The 16,254-nt window shown below is 42.5% G+C and overlaps 1 protein-coding gene across 8 annotated transcripts in view; it reads right to left on the reverse strand.

Annotated features, from left to right (window-relative positions):
• HEATR5A (HEAT repeat containing 5A) overlaps nt 1-16,254 on the reverse strand; it is a 126,501-nt gene that overhangs the window by 57,417 nt on the left and 52,830 nt on the right. For all 8 annotated transcript variants that reach the window (XM_073348959.2, XM_073348960.2, XM_073348962.1 and 5 more), the window contains 4 exons: nt 13,347-13,510; nt 13,077-13,252; nt 10,466-10,571; nt 5,345-5,535 (listed from right to left, as the gene is read on the reverse strand). In XM_073348959.2, the coding sequence (XP_073205060.1) occupies nt 5,345-5,535; nt 10,466-10,571; nt 13,077-13,252; nt 13,347-13,510 (637 nt within the window). The remainder of the gene's footprint in view (nt 1-5,344; nt 5,536-10,465; nt 10,572-13,076; nt 13,253-13,346; nt 13,511-16,254) is intronic.

The raw sequence follows: 16,254 nt of genomic DNA on the forward strand, positions 1-16,254 counted from the left end.
TTCACACCCTACACACTGTTGTAATTATTTTGTACATGGCATGTCTTGTGAGGTATCATTTAAAAACTTATAATTTGCCCATCTATAATATCACAGCAAATTGCACGTAGCAGCATTATATATGAAGTTATAAACATAAGCTGAAATCATGATTAAAAGTACGTTTTCCAGATAAGCCTAGGGAGAGGCTAAACCGGTTCCTCAGAAACAATGGTCAAATGGACTCCTCAGCCAGCTGTAAACAAGGCTGATTGACCGTTGCCTGTAAGTGGCCATTCTTTGGCAGGAAAGGGGACAGGAGCATCTTAGCAAAGAAACAGCATGGAGTTTCCTTCCACACAGACTACTTGTCACCTTGCTCCCAGCTGGAAATACTTCTCAAAGGGGGGACAGAATTATAAAAAGAAGAAGCAGACACCCCAAGAGACCACTCTCTTTCTCCTTCACTGCACCTGAAGATACAAAGGAAGCAGATGTTGGACTCTGGGGGAGGGGTTGTGACCTGAGAGTTTGATCAGTAATCTGTTGAAACACGTGGTGAGAAAACTTTGTTTTAAATCTAATATAATTTGTTAAATTAGGCACCAGTAAGTGTTTTATCTTTATTTTTCTTGTAATTACTTTGGACTTGTATGCCTCCTTACTTGTACTCGCTTAAAATCTCTCTCTTTGTAGTTCATAAATTAGTTTTATTGATTTCTCTACTCCACTGTGTTCAAGTTGAAGTGCCTGGGGAACTCCATTTGGGGTACCAAGTTTTGTGCATATTATTCTCTTAAATGAATAATGGATTCAGTATAGTTGTATTGTCCAGAAGAGGGATGGGCAGTACAGGACATAGGTTTCTGGGAGAAAGACTGGGAATGTATTGGGGCCACCCTGTGGTAATCTTTAAAGCTGGTAAGAGCCAAGGTGTGGCTGGCTCCTTGCAGCACACACAGACATAGCTGTGAGTGACTTACATGCTGGAGGCTGTTTGTGAGCATTCCAAGCAGGAGGCTACAGCAGTAAGGGATTGTAAAGGGCACCCCAGGGCAGGGATGACACAGCTACTCATTGGTATGGATTGTACCCTGGTATGTCACACCTGCTTTATGTTAGCTACTGTTAAAATGGGATACAATCAATACTGCTAGTATTTGTTAGTCTCTAAGGTGCCACAAGTACTCCTTTTCTTTTTAATCAATACTGTGAAAACTGAAAAATAAGACTGAGCTAGCTGGTCTTGTAGGGAACCACATTAGAAGCACTTTCCAGAAGTTTCCAGAGTTAAACAAACCAAGACTCTTAATCAGTTCCAACCCATTCCCAATTTCAGCATCAATGACCGTTTGTTCCACCCCACTAGCCACATCTTTCTCTCCAACCACCAATGATGTCATCCATTGCCCTTGCCTTCTACGTTTCTCGTCAGTTCTGGAGCTCTCCGTTTCCTAATACAGTGGTCACCAACCCTTTGATTATGATCGACTGGTCCATCCTGGGGACTCTCCAGTTGATCGCGATCTCCAGCTGCGGTGGCGCAGCGGGGCTGCTTGCTGCTGCTAAGGCAGGCTCCCTGCCTGCCGTGGCACCACACCTCTCCCGGAAGCAGCCCCGTGGGGTGGGGCAGGAGAAACCGACAGGGGTCTCCTCACGCTGCCCCTGCCTGCAAGCACCACCCCCGCAGCTCCCATTGCCCAGGAACGGGAAGCTGTGGCCAATGGCAGCTCCGGGGGGGGTGCCTGCAGAGGGGGGCATCACGCAGTGCCACATACCCCCCCCAGGGGCCGCAGGGACATGTTGGCCTCTTCCAGGAGTGGCATGGCTACATGCGCTCTACTGATTGGTGGTGTGGGGGAGGGAGGGGGGCCCGGCTTGAGATGTGGAGGAAGTGCTGATGTGCCTGAATGGAGCCGGAGCAGGCAGGGAGCCTGACTTAGCCCGGTGCACCACCGACCAGGAGCGCTGGAGGTAAGTGCCCCCTAGTGGTAGCCTGCACCCCAGCCCTGAGCCCCCTCCCGGAGCCAGCATCCCATACCCCCTCCTGCACCCTGAACCCCCTCCTGCACATTAAGTCCCTGCCCCAGCTCTGAACCCCCTCCCCGAACCTCCTCCTGCATCCCAACACTCTGCCCCAGCCCTGAGCCGCCTCCCAGAGCCAGCACCCCATATCTCCTCCTGCACCCCATACCCCCTCCTGCACCCCAACACACTGCCCCAGGCCGGAGTCCCCTCCTTCACCCATACTCCCTTCCCGAGCCCACACCCTGCACCCCAACACTTTGCCTCAGCCCGGAGCCCCCTTTTGCACACAAACTCCCTCCCAGAGCTTGCACCCTTCACCCCCTCATGTACCCCAACTCCCTGCCCCAGGCTCAGCCTGGAGCCCCCTCCAACACTGTGAACACCTTGGTCCCAGCCCAGAGCCTGAACCCTAACCCCCTACCCCAGCAGTGAAAGTGAGTGAGGGCGGGGGAGAGTGAGTGATGGAGAGAAGGGGGAATGGAGTGAGCAGGGCCTTGGGGAAGGGGCAGGGTAGATCCTGTGTTGCTTTAAATTCAGAATGTGATCTTGGGCATAAAAAGGTTCGAGACCACTGTCCTAATAGGTATAACAAGAACCTAGAGAGTCTCATAATCCGTATGTTCTTATTTATTTGTGGTAGAATTCGTTATGTGCTAGGCACTCTCCAGACACATTAGGACAATCCCTACACTTAGAGGACTCAAAATCTAAGCAGTTCCTTTTAACTTTACAATACTTAAAGTTTCCAATTACAGACTGAAATAAGAGCCTAAATGTTTCCATTATCACGGCAAACCGCCCCCCCCAAATGAACACTTAAAAATGTTGATATCTCCAAGTAAATACTTTCAAGTTACATAGAAATTTAAAATTAAAAAGTCCAAGAAAAAAAACCCTTGGTTTTTAAAAAATATATTCTTCCTGGCCACACCCAACCATGCCATGTAACAAGACACATTATATAAATGAATGTATTTCAAGCCTCGTTGAAGTGCAGCTATCATGAAACTAGTTAAAAACAGTTTGCCAGAAAGTTTCAGCTTTAACCCTGAATTTCCTTATTTTTGTCAGAAATATCTCACAAATATTAAAACCATTTTTGTGTATAAATTACCTTCAAATCAGGCTTAGTTTCTGTATTTTTTAAAGATTTGATAAATCTTATTTATGCCATTTAATAAAAGTATAATGTTGACAGAAAATGATGTGCCTACTTTGTCCTTACAAATTTAACTTTTTACAAGTTTACCCTAGTGCAGATAACCTGTATAGAGTCCTCTGCAGCATGTTAGCTTTGTGGTGAGGTTGAGCTGGGGAAGCTAGGGTGACCAGACAGCAAGTGTGAAAAATCGAGACGGGGGTGGGGGGTAATAGGCCCCTATGTAAGACAAAGCCCCAAATAATTGGACTGTCCCTATAAAATCTGTCAACCTAGGGGGAGCTGTCGGTAGAATGAACACCCAGGTAGGCCTCCACACATCTTCCATGTTGTCTCCTTGCCACTACTGCATAAGCCAACACAGAAAACTTTTTCCTTCACAGATCAGAGTACCAGTATAGCAGAAGCTGCACTGAGATGAATGCTGTGGCCCTGGGTTTGAGGATGGATTTTTACCTATCTGGTCTCCCTCAAATCCCAGTACTTTACCTACATAATGACCAAGTGCTCATGCTTTCATAGAATAGAATATCAGGGTTGGAAGGGACCTCAGGAGGTCATTTAGTCCAACCCCCTGCTCAAAGCAGGACCTCACTTTATGTGAGTGAAGTGATTTTTACCCATGTGAATGTGACACACACACACAATTACCATGCCCTCACTGCATTTTTCACTTTTATGCATCTGATGAAGTGAGCTATAGCTTACAAAAGCTTATGCTCAAACAAATTGGTTAGTCTCTAAGGTGCCACAAGGACTCCTTTTCTTCATACTATTACAGTGATATGTTACAATGATATACAGTAGAACCTCAGAGTTACAAAAATCAGAGTTACAAACTGACCGGCCAACCACACACCCCATTTGGAACCGAAAGTACACAAATAAGCAGCAGCAGAGACACCCCCGCAAAAAGAGACAAATACAGTATAGTATTGGTATTAAACGCAAACTACTAAAAAAAAAAGGGGGGGGGGGGAGTTTAAAAAAAGATTTAACAAAGTAAGGTAACTGTTTCTGTGCTTATTTAATTTAAATTAAGATGGTTAAAAGCTGCATTTTTCCTTTGCATAATAAAGTTTAAAGCTGTATTAAGTCAATGTTCAGCTGTAAATTTTGAAAGAAACTGTGACAAAGTTCCTCCTCTACCTTGGTGGGTCTTGCGCTTATTGGCAGATTGGCTCGCCTTGGAGCTTCACAGCAGCCCTCAGCTTGGCTGTTTTTCTGAATTCAAAGTCCAGATCAACTCCTCCTGTGTCTGATCAGGAGTTGGGAGGTTTGGGGGGAACCTGGGCCCGCCCTCTACTCTGGGTTCCAGCCCAGGGCCCTGTGGAATGGAGCTGTCTACAGTGCCTCCTGGAACAGCTGCGCGACAGCTACAACTCCCTGGGCTACTTCCCCATGGCCTCCTCCCAACACCTTCTCTATCCTCACCATAGGACCTTCCTTTTCGTGTCCGAAAATGCTTGTACTCCTCAGTCCTCCAACAGTCCACGTTCTCACTCTCAGCTCCTAGTGCCTCTTGCTCCCAGCTCCTCACACGCACACCACCAACTGAAGTGAGCTCCTTTTTAAAACCCAGGTGCCCTGATTAGCCTGCCTTAATTGATTCTAGCAGCTTCTTGATTGGCTGCAGGTGTTCTAATCAGCCTGTCTGTCTTAATTGTCTCCAGAAGGTTCCTGCTTGTTCTGGAACTGCCCCTGTTACCTTACCCAGGGAAAAGGGACCTACTTAACCTGGGGCTAATATATCTGCCTTCTATTATTCTCCTGTAGCCATCTGGCCAGACCCTGTCACAAACCATAAAATTTTGTTTAGCGTTACAAACACTGTCCCGGAAGTGTTCATAACTCTGAGGTTCTACTGTGTTAAAAATGGTGCAGCAGCCAAATTTCAAGTCTTTAGATTTACCTGACTCAACTTCCATGGATGCCTGCATAATTTCTTTCTTTAACAGGCCTTTTTATAGTAACAGAAGCACAAGTTATGTGCATAAATTTGGCAATACTTTTGCCATGCATTTAAATGTATCCAAGATTCAACCACAGATAAGTTATTTTATAGGAATAAACTTCCTTTAAAATATTACAAATATTTAAGCCATGTTGAGTTTGCAAGTATTTGTATAAATTTGAGCAAATGACAACTTAATGCAAACATTTTTTAAAATGACTTACTTGTCAAAACTAACTTGGGCCAACCCAGCAGTGAAGGCACTGTCAGCAACCACTTGTGCCAGTCTGGCCAAAGATTCTGCAGCAGCACATCTTAAAAGTGGGTTATTGCTTTCCAAGGCAGCCATTACTAAAGTCAGTGCAGGTCTTCTAACTTCTTCTGGACCTAAACTTCCCTTGCAGCTAGCCAAGTGCTAAAAATAAATTAACATTTTAATTGGTAAAACTGCATAATAAAGAACATTTTCCCTTTTAAATATTACATGACTCAGCAATAAAAACAAACATACATAAACATTTAATCTGGTTTTCTCAGAGAACACACTCTATTTAATATCACTCAACTATGCGGCAAGTATATTTTTGCTACTGACATGTATGGCCTCGAGGGAAGTGTAGTATACACTGATAAGCAACGTAATACACTCAAGGCATGACACTTCCACCATTTCAAAAATAATCCTGATAAAAGAATTAATGAATGGGCTTTTCTCCTGGAGTAGTCTACAATAAGTAAATGCTTGTAACAGAAAACCTGGGAAAGAACATTAGGATGAAAAGCACGTAAAGAAAATAAAATAATAATATAGATTTTAAAAGTTCTGAGAGCACATGCATGTGATTGAGGCTGATAGAGAGCATTTGATAAAAACACTAGAATTCATTCAAGCAGTGTCCAATGAAAATAGGAATTGTCACACTTCCTGTGGACTGGGACCTGGCTATTTTAGAAGCCAGCTGAGTCTCTGCAACTTTCCTAACAGAGCTGTATTCCAGTGACAATGCAGATAGATAGATCCAGACACAGACTACCTGGTACTCTATTTAAAGTGTTCCATGGAACTATGTAACGTCTTTGCCAGAAGATCATACTAAGCCCAAACCTGATAGCATTCAGATTGAAAAGCACAACATACCTGTAGAATAAAGAAATTATGTTCATTAAAAAAAAAAAAAACAACAACAAATCAGGCCTGGTAGGAAATTAAGTTGCATAACTACGTCACCTAGGGGTTTGAAAAATCCACACCCAGGAGCGACACAATTAAACTGACCTAACTCCTGGTCTAGGCAGTGCCAGGTCGATAGCAGAATTCTTCTATCAACCCAGCTACCACTTCTCTTGGAGGTAGATCAGCTAGGCTGATGGGATTTTAAGTGTAGACAAGCCCTCATTATGAACAGACACCCTCTTCTGAAATTTAGCAGAGCCGGAAGATCATGTCCACACAGAATTTTAAGGAAATCTCCACCTTTTGCTGTAGCATCTGAGTTTTATCATCACACTGTTCACATCTGACTACGCCTATTCTGGTGAATACCAGTGGAACTGCACAGGTGTGAGAGCAATGGTGAGAGATGTCCCTAAAACTCTCAAAGTAGATGCAGCCAGAGAGGAAAGCATAATTTGCACTTCTATAATTTTCCATAATTCTGTTTGCCACTTAAGATAGTTAAGGTGCCTATCACCATAGTATCCAAGGGCAGACTAGATAACACTAATGCAGAAAATATAACAGGTCCCTTTATGATGACAATGGCTAATTTTACCTAATATCAGGACATCCAGAGAAAGAAAACATCCCTAATTATATTTACAGATAGAAGAAAACTGGAAAGTTACATGAGAGCTAGGCATAAAGCATCTAACAGCCAAAAGGTCTACAAGAAAAGAAAAGTGACAATCAACTCCAGAGAAAGAAAAGGAGTACTTGTGCACCTTAGAGATGAACAAATTTATTTGAGCATAAACTTTTGTGGGCTAAAACCCACTTCATCAGATGCATGCAGTGGAAAATACAGGAGGAAGATATATATATACATACAGAGAACATGAAACAATGGGCGTTCTCATACACACTATAAAGAGAGTGATCAGGTAAGGTGAGCTATTACCAGCAGGAGAGAAAAAATGATAATCAAGATAGGCCATTTCCAGCAGTTGACAAGAACATGTGAGGAACAGTAGGGGGAAAAATAAACATGCGGAAATAGTTTTACTTTGTGTAATGACACATCCACTCCCAGTCTTTATTCAAGCCTAAGTTAATGGTGTCCAGTTTGCAAATTAATTCCAATTCAGCAGTCTCTCGTTGGAGTCTGTTTTTGAAGTTTTTTTGTTGTAATATTGCCACTTTTAGGTCTGTAATAGAGTGACCAGGGAGATTGAAGTGTTCTCCGATGGGTTTTTGAATGTTATAATTCTTGAGGTCTGATTTGTGTCCATTTATTCTTTTACGTAGAGACTGTCCGGTTTGGCCAATGTACAGGGCAGAGGGGCATTGCTGGCACATGATGGCATATATCACATTGGCAGATGTGCAGGTGAACGAGCCTCAGATAGTGTGGCTGATGTGATTAGGCCCTATGACGGTGTCCCCTGAATAGATACGTGGACACCGTTGGCAACAGGCTTTGTTGCAAGGATAGGTTCCTGGGTTAGTGTTTTTGTTGTGTGGCGTGTGGTTGCTGGTGAGTATTTGCTTCAGGTTGGGGGGCTGTCTGTAAGCAAGGACTGGCCTGCTGGTAATAGCTCACCTTAACTGATCACTCTTGTTATAGTGTGTATGATAACACCCATTGTTTAATGTTCTCTGTGTGTATATATATATATATATCTTCCTACTGTATTTTCCACTGTATGCATCCGATGAAGTGGGTTTTAGCCCACAAAAGCTTATGCTCCAATAAATTTGTTCGTCTCTAAGGTGCCACAAGTACTCTGTTCTTTTTGCAGATACAGACTAACATAGCTGCTACTCTGAAAAATATATGTATATTTTTCAATTTATACCAAACATAAAAGGCAGGTAATTAACTCAGTCTGTAATATTTTGTTATACTACTCTGAAACATCAAACAGAGGAACGATGAATTGACCAAAGGGAAACATTTTTATCAAAATATAATGCACTTTCAGGAAACATACGTAAGATTTTAATGGGAAAAGTAAAAATGACCCTTTGTACATCCACATATTTGGAAAGGTGAACCATCCTGGTGTTTTGACACGGAGTCATTTCCAAATGAACAACATGCTATACAGCTACAATGATGACTACTCATGCTGCAAGAGGAGAGACACGTTTCAGTTAGCCTCTGAAATGTACATAAAAGTATTTTTGGCCTATTTTTCTTCTCACTTTCACCACTTCCACTGACTTCACTGTAGTTACTCCACTTTTACCCCAGAATCAGGTCCTGTGTTTCGAGGGTTTTTTGTTTGTTTTTTTGAGAGAGAGTTTTACCAGACATTTTACCATTCTAGTGGTTTTTCTCTGAATGAGATAACCACTTGCACTGGCAATATTAGTTGACCGATCCCTCTGCCTCCTCTGGTCTGTGATGGTGTACTGCCTCCTGCTCCACCCTCATTTCTTTCTTCCTTCCCTCCCGAGTGCTGCTATCTACACTTCCTGACATCCAATATCAGCATGCCTATTCCCATAGTTTCCAGCTGTGAACAAGGTGTTCCTAGAGCACTGCTACTGAAGAATCTGTTTTAATGGATAGGAGCACTACAGGACTGGTTTCAGCATCTCCATTCTTTTCTCCACAGGGCACTAATAGGACAGTGAGTGGGAATCGTCCCCCACTGGCAGCATGCTACAGAGTTGCTCCAGGTGCCAAAGAAAGAGAGCAAGATCCCTACATCCATGCCAACAGAGTCCAAACTAGCACTTCATGCAGTTAGGCTTTCCTTACACTCGCCAATAGCTGGATACGGGACACTAGATGGGGAGGGCTCCAAGTTACTACAGAAATTTTTTTCCCAGGTGTCTGGCTGGGATGTGCTCATGGTCTAACTGGTCACCATATTTGGGGTTGGAAAGGAATTTTTCCCCAAGTCACATTGGGGTTTGGGGATTTTTTTTTGCCTTTCTCTGCACTTGTTGGTTTGCCCTAGAGTAAATGGTGGAATCTTTGTAACTTTAAAGTTACACTTTAAACGTAAAGTCCTTAAAACAAGACTTGATGACTTCAGTAGCTCAGCCAGAGGTTATGAACCTATTACAGGAGTAGGCAGGTTGGCCTGCAAGGTGCAGAAGGTCAGACTAGATTATCATGATGGTCCCTTCTGGCCTTAAAGTTTATGAGATAAAGATAAACCCACTGCATCAATTTTTCCTCTGGCATAGTAGAGCCCTACTAACTCCTTTTCAAAGTGAAGTATAAACCCTGCCCTCCCTTACTAACTGGGCATTAGAAGAGCTTGCAAAGGATTCCTCCCTCTTTCATTGCAAGAGGAAAAAATGGTCACTGAGACCTCCCCTTCACTGGCGGGGAAAATGCCACACACATACACTTCAGAGAGAAAGGAGTGGGAGGAACAATATGCAGAAACCCATTTCCACAAAAAAGAATCTTCTGATGGGAGAGACAGAAAAAGGAAGCTAAAGATTCAGTAGTAAGGACACAGGAGACAGAAAATAACGAGAGAGAGAGATAGATAGCAGGGATAAAGGCTACAAAGAAAACACAGGAAAAGAAAAAGATGCTGAAAGGACAACCTTAATGAGAAAATTCAGTGGGGCAAAAAGGGGAGAGGATATTTCTCCTGAAAGACAAAATCAGAGTCAAGAAAATTAAAGGAAAGAAAGAAATCTCTAGACAGCAAGGAGAAAAAAAATACGTGTGGTCTAGACTAACATTTTAGACAAACACTTTCTATACTACTAGAAAGAAAGCCAAAGAAGGGAAGAATGAAAGTGAGAGATGGACAGAGACAAGGAAATGTGAATAAAAAAAGGAAGGAAGGCAGAACAAACAAAACAGTCATATAGCTACTAGGCTACTTTATTTTACTTCCAGTCTAGTATTTTATTTCTCTGCTAGAGGAGGGGAGATAAGAAATAAGGGAAGGTCCAACTGTGATCCCCAGGGGTTTAGGAAGGTGGGAATCTTCAAGAAGATATTCAGTCTGAGAGGCTGTTAGGGTTGTGGGCTCCACCAACAGTTTATTTTTCATATTTGAAGACTGATCCTCAGATTGGTTCATAAATTAAAACTGGTTACTGGAAACGATTACAGAAATGTTACCCTGGTAGGGCAAGATATGAACTTAAACTGAATGACATCCAGTTTTAGCATCAAAACCAATATTTATAAAAAGAGCAGATTTACCTTCAGAAAACTAGAAAATGCTGATACAATGTTTAGTTGTACTGTCTGCTGTCGTACTCCTTTTGTTTGTTTTATGGACGCCAACAGTTTGTCTAACACTTGGAGCCTTAAACCAAAAAAAGAAAAAAATATTGGTCAAGCCTTTTTTTTTTTTTAAACATCAAACAAAATCTTCAGATTATGGAAGCATTTGAGGAGCAAATGCAATGCTCCAAGCCTCAAGTGACTTCCCATATCCTACCATCACTATACAGTGGTGGCTTCTCATCAACTAATTTACACGCCAGTAGTTTGAAGTCAGCAGAGAAGCATTTTAATTCAGATTCCTGTCATTTGTTTTATAGATAAAAAGAATATTATCCACTCTATCAGCTCTGTCTGGTATTGTACATACTTCAGGACAAGGACTACAATATTTGGGCAATGCATGTTTACCTTTTTACAAGGCCTTGTACATACATAAAACAACATAATGCTGAAGACAGGTTCAAGGAAGTAACAAAACTCTAGAAGGAAGCTTTAGAGGACTACATCACCACCAAAATAAGTTAAGATAGAACACTCTTTCTAAGCTCCTTTTCTGAAGTAATATTCTCCAGATTTTCTCTTATTCCTTTCCCATCCTACTCTTTTGACTTTTAATTTACTTTGCTACATCCTCCTGCATGCACACACAGAGATCCCTTTCTTGCCTCTGCTTGACATCTCTGCCCACAAGATTTTTTTGTATTCCATATCAGCACATGTACTTCCACTATCCTTATGTACTTTTTTTGTCCTTGCTTCTACAACAGGATATTTATTTATAGATCATCTTTCATTATCTGATTACCAATGAGTGGTTCCTATTAAAGAGGCCTGGGTGTCTGGGAATGGTATAGTTTGGGATGCCTTATGGGCACAAAATTATAAGCAGTTATCTACATCCACCAGTGGAGGTCATGAGAAATAGATAAAGGAAAAAAACAAGACAAAAATAGCAAGGAGAAAAACAGAGAGAGAGAGAGAAGAGAGACCAGACACGCAGAAAAGAGCAAAACATAGAAAAGTAAAGTTAGTGAACCGAAAATAAGGAGAGAGATGGTGATAACTACACAGGAACGTATTTTGCGAAGTATTGTGGTAATGGTGCAAAGAAAGATATATGTATGTAAGTATTTGGGGATGGTGTGGGCAGGAAAGGACAATGAGATATCAGATGGGTCATGGGAATGGAGGGAGATTGAGTGGCTTTCTTTCTTTCAAGACAAAATACTGCATTAACTGGTTGATTCTTGCTAAAGCCCAGAGAATCAGCCAATTCCTATCTTATACCATCTCATTTAAAAGACCATATCACACACTACCATCTTTTTTCTGATTTAATAACCCTGGACAAGATTTCCTTCAGATCCTTCAATGCTTGCTACTTAGTCAGCCACAGCAGCTGCCCGATAGTGACTCAAAGCAGGGCTACTGCATACTATGGTACTGCAGCATTCCCAATTTATGCTGGCCAAGAAGTGAGATTCAGGACCCCTAAAATGAGCTCTCCTCCTTGCATAGAATTACAGAGCATAATCACTAGCAATCATGCTCATTTCAGGATTAATTGTACAGTACTTTGAAAATGCAAAACATTATAAGTGATACCATTTATCCTCAATCAAATCTTATATATTCTAAGTAAATATTTTATTGTTGTTATATTTTTGTATTTAAAAATGGAGAATGACCAACAGCACGAAAAAGTGTTGATATTTCTCATTCAACATTCAATACTATCATAAAGCTAAATCAAAACAACTTTTTAAAAAACAGAACAAAGCTTTGTGGCGTCCGTTATGTTCTCGTATGGTTGCAAATTACTGTTTTAGGGTACATATTCTTGTTTCTTTTAGACTTTTCAAATGACTTTATTTTCCTTATTACTTTTCTAATTACAGCCTTAAAGATATTTTTAGCCTGTCGTTGTTAAGGATAGAGGATTATATTTTACTGTGATTTCCCACCCTTTCCCCCGTCATGTTCAAGAGCCCTTATAACAATTTGTATGCAATACAATCCTCTCAAGACAAATTTTATATTTATCTGGAAAAAGAACTGTTAATGTACAATGTTCAGTATTAAAAGACTACTACTAAGCATGGAAAGAAAACAGGCATTAAGAATCGTCCTCCTAAGACATTTTATAATACTTTATACATTTTCCATCCATGTTTAATTGACAGAGAAACACTGTATCTCATTCACGTGCTATGTAACTGTGACACTGAGTACCTTTCCCAGACCTGAAGAACACTGTGTAAACTTGAAAACTTGTCTCTTTCACCAACAGAAGCTGGTCCAATAAAAGATATTACGTCGCCCATCTTGTCTGTGCAATATAATGGTCCATTTTACTGGTTCTTTCTTTTCAGCAATACCAGTAACTGCAGACTGAGAGCTGAAATTTTCAGACTGTACATAAACTTCAGCCATAAATCTATTTTTTTAGCTCACGAAAATTCCCTTCATAATTCATACCTTCTATATTCATGAACCTTTAGTCTATATTTTCCATAAGATTTTAAACATTCTGACTCTCTTTAGGCTCTGTTTAACTAATGGTGAATTTAAGTCAATACTTTACCTTTGAGATTCTGGTACATGGGAAAATATAACTCCAAAGAGACGGACTGCAGCACTGATAACAGATAGTGCGGGAGGTAGAGGTTTAGGCACTGAATCACCTTCTGCAGCTTTCTCATAAATTGAATAAGGGTCATACTCCAAGCTTCCTCCAGCTATATTGCTACCTAAGAGGAGCTGCAAAGGCAGAAATATGACAGTAATGTTTCCTAAGTCACAAATCACTGCTAACCCTACTGTTAACTAATTGTTATACTAGTACTGCAAATACCTGCTCTTCAATAAATCTGTGGTCAGTCTCCTGCAAGAAAGGACCAAGTAAAAGAAGATCATCCTGGTGACAGAGAGGTGGAAGCAAGAACGTAGAGGCAGCCATTTGGTTATCAGTGGCAGTGAAGTCAGCCACTAGCTCCTTGAGAATAGCACAGAATCTTTCTGCAAAATTAGAGGGACAAAGAAAATAACTTTTATTCAAAATAGTGATTAATTACTTCCCACTTGCAGTTTTGTGAACAAGGCATTGATACAGAAAAGATGATTTACAATCTAAAATATTTCCTAAGACCCCCAACGCTGCAACTTCTTGTGTGTGACAGACTACTGTATTCACATGGAGACCCACTGACTTCACTGGAGCTTGATGTGGGCAAACCAATCCATCCGCACACAAGAAGTTGTGAGATTGGGGGTCTTAGTTTTTATACAAGGCTAAATGGAATAAAATGCGTCCTTTTCAAGTGACTCCAAGCCATTATTCTTCAATATAAGTTACTTGGTGTGCAACAGAGCAGTTAGCCAGGCTTGTGAAGATAGACAAATGCAAGTCCATGAAGAGAGACCAATTTCTCCTATCAATTTTCTAGACATTAGTGCCAAGTTAGAGTGGGATACATTACATGTCCAAATATGAATTCAAATATCTGAGAATTAGATGTTACTTAAAATACTCACCCTGTATTGATTGTCAAGAGAGACAATAGAAGTAACGGAGAAAGGAAGAGAAGTGGGGAGGAGAATGGACATTAAGAGGAAAGACAGTGCCAATACCAATGAAGCTAACAGGTAGGTGATACTGGCAGTAACACAGTAGTCCCCAAAAACTTTCTACCCCATGCCCCCTCATTGTCCCTTTTTGCTCCCCCCCCCCCGCACCCCTGAGAGCCAGGGCAGGAGTAGGGCTCGGGGGGGGGGGAGGGGAATGTGGACAGGGGTAATGGGGCTGAGGCTGGGGCCACAGCAGGGGGCAGGCATGGAGCCTCAGCCAGGGGCCAGGACCGATGGCCAGGGCCCCGGGCCAGCAGCCAGGACCCCAGGCATGGGGCTGGCAGCTGGGGCCAGGGCCAAGAGCAGAGCTGGGTGGCGCTCCCTCCATGCTCCCCAGTGGGGGCTGGCAAAGGCCCCAGCTGTGCCGTCCTGAAACTTCCTCTGAGCCCACTTAGGGGGGCGCGCCCCACGTTTTGGGGAACTCTGCAGTAGAATGACAGTGTGTGTGTGTGTGTGTGTGTGTGTGTGTGTGTGTGTGTGTGACACAGAGACAGTGTGTGTGAGACACAGAGACTGGGTGTGACAGTGTGTGTTTGACACAGAGACTGGGTGTGTGTCAGAGAGTGAGTGAAAGTGTGTGTTACACACACACACACACACACACACACACACAGAGCAAGTGTGCTGGCTGCTGGAAAAGTTTCTGAGAGATGCCCTTTGCTGTCTCTTTAAGACACTCACTGAAAGCTCTCCTGCTTTGTCCTGAGCCCTGTTGTCTCCCCTTCCCCGCTCAGCAGAGTTGGAGTACATGGGCAGGGGGAGGGGGAGAGAAAGACAGACAGACAGATAGAGACTGTGTGAGCTGACTGCTGGGGAAATCTCAGAAACAGTGCACTGTCTGTTTAAGAAAGGCACTCAGCCACTCACCCTTCCCTGCAGCAGCTCTGATTCCTGAGTCAGGCTGTGTCCCCTCTGCCCTGCTCTGCAGAGATGGAGTGCAGGAATGGGGAGGGACACCCTAACATCAGCATCCTCCTCCCCTTCTCCTTGGCACAGCCAGCAGGATAGTCGCAGGAGCAGCTGCAGGACGGCGCACCGTGGGGGGAGGGGCACCTGAACACATGCTGCCGGCTGTGCACGCTCTCCTAATCAGCTGGGCAGCACTTAAATCTATCCTGCACAGCCACTCAAGTGCACAGCTTACAGGCAACACAGGTCATGACTGAAGTCCAGGTATTGAAGGGTATGTGCTGTTCAGGAAAGACAGAAATAAAGGTAAAGGTGGTGGACTAACATTGTATATTAATGATGAGGTAGACTGTAAAGAAATCAGAAGTGACAGAATGGATAAAACAGAGTTTGTTTGGGTCAAAGTCACTTTGGGGAAGAAAGCTACCAGAGGCTTTCCTCAGAGAGTACTTGGGGTATGCTACAGACCCCCAGGATCTGATTTGGATATCAATAGAGACCTCTTTAATGTTTTTAATGAAATAAATACTATTGGGAATTGTGTGATTATGTGACACTAATTTCCCAGATATAGATTGGAGAACAAGTGCTATCAATAATAGTAGGGCTTAGATTTTCCTGGGTGTGATAGCGAACAGATTTCTTCACCAAACTGTCACCAAACCTACAAGAGGTGATGCCATTTTAGGTTTGGTATTGGTGAGTGGCAGATTACTGCACTACAGTATGGACTCACTTGTCTCACACAAGGATTATCAATGTACAACTTAATTTCACCATTCGTATTATTTCAGGCACACTTAAATCTACTCCTCTACCATGCTTACCAGGTCTCTGCAATATTGCTCCACCCAGTTCGCAGAGAGAAAAGAGTAGCAAAGAAATTGCGTGATATGTCACATCTACCATTAACTAAAGACTTGTTTAATTCACCACATGGTCGTCTGCCCTCATGATGCCCATTGTGAGTAAGTTTACTCGGTGAGCGATTTATGATAGAGCTTCATGATCCGCAGAGAAAGTGACAAATAATCATCTTATCTGGGCCCCTACTCTACATCAACCTGGGTTTTATTTACCATGAAGGCAATGGAGCCTTCTCAATCGGTTTCATACCGAAGATGGTGCTGCAGCAGAATTGGTGCTGCAGCAGAATTTCAGTGGTGTTTTAGAGACAGTCCACTATGACAAACCATGACACACACTGTTGAGAACTGCAAAATGAC

This window comes from Lepidochelys kempii, chromosome 6, assembly GCF_965140285.1.
Source record: "Lepidochelys kempii isolate rLepKem1 chromosome 6, rLepKem1.hap1, whole genome shotgun sequence".
Taxonomy (NCBI): Eukaryota; Metazoa; Chordata; order Testudines; family Cheloniidae; genus Lepidochelys; species Lepidochelys kempii.